The 2,017-nt window shown below is 39.9% G+C and overlaps 1 protein-coding gene across 1 annotated transcript; it reads right to left on the bottom strand.

Annotated features, from left to right (window-relative positions):
* Window positions 1–2: 2 nt before the first annotated feature.
* On the bottom strand, window positions 3–1,052 carry TM35_000251490 (mitogen-activated protein kinase 3; the record flags this gene model as incomplete). The annotated part of the gene is made up of 1 exon (XM_029027740.1): window positions 3–1,052. A coding segment is annotated over one exon (1,050 nt), but the record flags the coding sequence as incomplete, so codon positions are not given.
* Window positions 1,053–2,017: the final 965 nt, after the last annotated feature.

Raw genomic sequence — 2,017 nt, 5'->3', positions numbered from 1 at the left:
GCACACCGCAGGTCCTGCACGCTCATCTCCTGCAGTTCATACGGCCAAGTGAAGGCAGACGGGCACTCCGGCTCGTCCTCCTCATCATGCAGCGGCGCCATAAATGGATGTCGCAGCAACTCCGCTGCCGATGGCCGCTTGCATGGATCCAATTCCCACATCTTTGTAAGAAAATCCACGCCGTCCGGGTTGGTGAGTCCCGGCACGAGTTTGCGCATATCCAACGTGCCATCCGGCAGGTCCTGCAGCTTCTCTAGCGCCTCCGCGTTGTCTACCATCTCAGGCGGCGGCTTTCCAATGTGTGTGCAGATGAGCCGCAGTTGGTCCATTGTGTTCCGCCCGGGCAGCACCGGCTTGCGGTTGTACATCTCCGCCATGATGCAGCCGACCGACCAGATGTCCACCGCGGTGTTGTAGTAACTGTTCTCCAGCAGCAACTCCGGTGGACGGTACCAGCGGGTGATAACGTAATCCGTTAACTCGTGATGGGGCACCGTTACACTGCGGGATAGACCAAAGTCAATGATTTTTAATTCACAGGAGATATCCGTTACGAGATTGGCCGGCTTTAAATCACGATGGGCCACACCAGCACTATGTAAATACTTCAATCCACGCAGGATTTGATACACAAAGTATCGCACATGCGTCTCCTCCAACACCTGACGTGAGCGAAGCACCACATTCATATCCACATCCATTAAAGGCGTTACAATATAAACATCACGAAACTCATTGAAATCTTTTATTGGTGGTAAAATATCTATTATATGCAGAAGATTCTCATGATGAAAAAAACGCATCATGGCTACCTCTCGTAGCACACGTTTTCCATCTTCCAAGTCTCGAAAGACATCACGGCATTTTTTAATGGACACTTTATCTTGTGTTTCCTCATTTAGACAACTGCAGGCAATACCATAGGCTCCCATACCAAGTATCTTAAGAAGTGTATACTTCTTCGGTACCTCAAATTGTGATCCACCCACATTATACACCTTGAAGTCACCCACAATAGTAGGTTTACTTAACTCTTGATTGCTCTTATGCATTTCCTTTTTCTTTTTTTTTTTTGTTCTACTCACCCCTCTTTCTTCGTTTGGTTAAAGGTTTTAAAGTCCGACCTTTTTCTTTTTTTTGGGGGGGTCTTTTTTTTTTTTCTTTTTTTCTTTTTTTTCGTCCTTCTCTACGTCTTGTTATATTTTTGTTTTATTAATTTGCTCGCTCTTTTTTTTTTTTTTTCGTTCCTTCTTCGATTTCTGATAGATTTTTATAAAGTTTAAATATATATATTTTTTGTTTCTCTATCCCTTCGTTTCTTTTTTCTTTTTCTTCTCTTTTTTTTATTTTTATTCTTTTCGTATTTCCCGTTTGAAATCGATGCGTGCAGTGGTTTTGTTCGTCCCTTCGTGCAAGTAAGTGTTTTTTTTTTTCTTGTTTTTATTTATTATTTTATTTTTATTTTTCTTTCTTTCTTTGTTTGTTTGTGTGTATTCCAGAGAGTTAAGGTTGCGGCGGTGGCGAAGATAACGCGGAAAAGGAATAACCGGCGAAGCCGAACAAAAATAATAATAATAATAATAAAAACAAAAGGGATGAAATCTCACTCCACTCTACTCTACTCTCTCACTTACAGAGACTTTAAACAGGAGCCCAACGGCAAAAAAGAAAAAAAAAAAGCAAAGGAGATACACGAAAAAAAACAAACAAACAAAGAGAGATACCGAGATCGAGGAGGATAGATAGATAGATAGATAGAGAAGGAAAGAAATAATAAAGGATAAATAAGAACAAGGAGAAAAAAAAAAGTAAGAAAGAAAAAGAAATAAAGTGTTCTTTTTTTTATTTGTTTCTACTGAACACTTTCTTTTTCTTCTTTTCTTACCTTTTTTTTTGTCCTTTGCGCTAGTTTTTCCCCCTTCTCTCTAATTCTAACGGTCTTTAAATCTCCTTGTATCTACTGCACAGTACTGTAAGTACACCGTATATATATATATATATATATATATATATATAT

Source organism: Trypanosoma theileri (genome assembly GCF_002087225.1).
Source record: "Trypanosoma theileri isolate Edinburgh chromosome Unknown TM35_Tth_25_V1, whole genome shotgun sequence".
In the NCBI taxonomy this organism is placed as follows: Eukaryota; Euglenozoa; class Kinetoplastea; order Trypanosomatida; family Trypanosomatidae; genus Trypanosoma; species Trypanosoma theileri.
The sequence above is the reverse complement of the archived record's forward strand: the minus strand, read 5'-3'. Positions and strand labels throughout refer to the sequence as shown.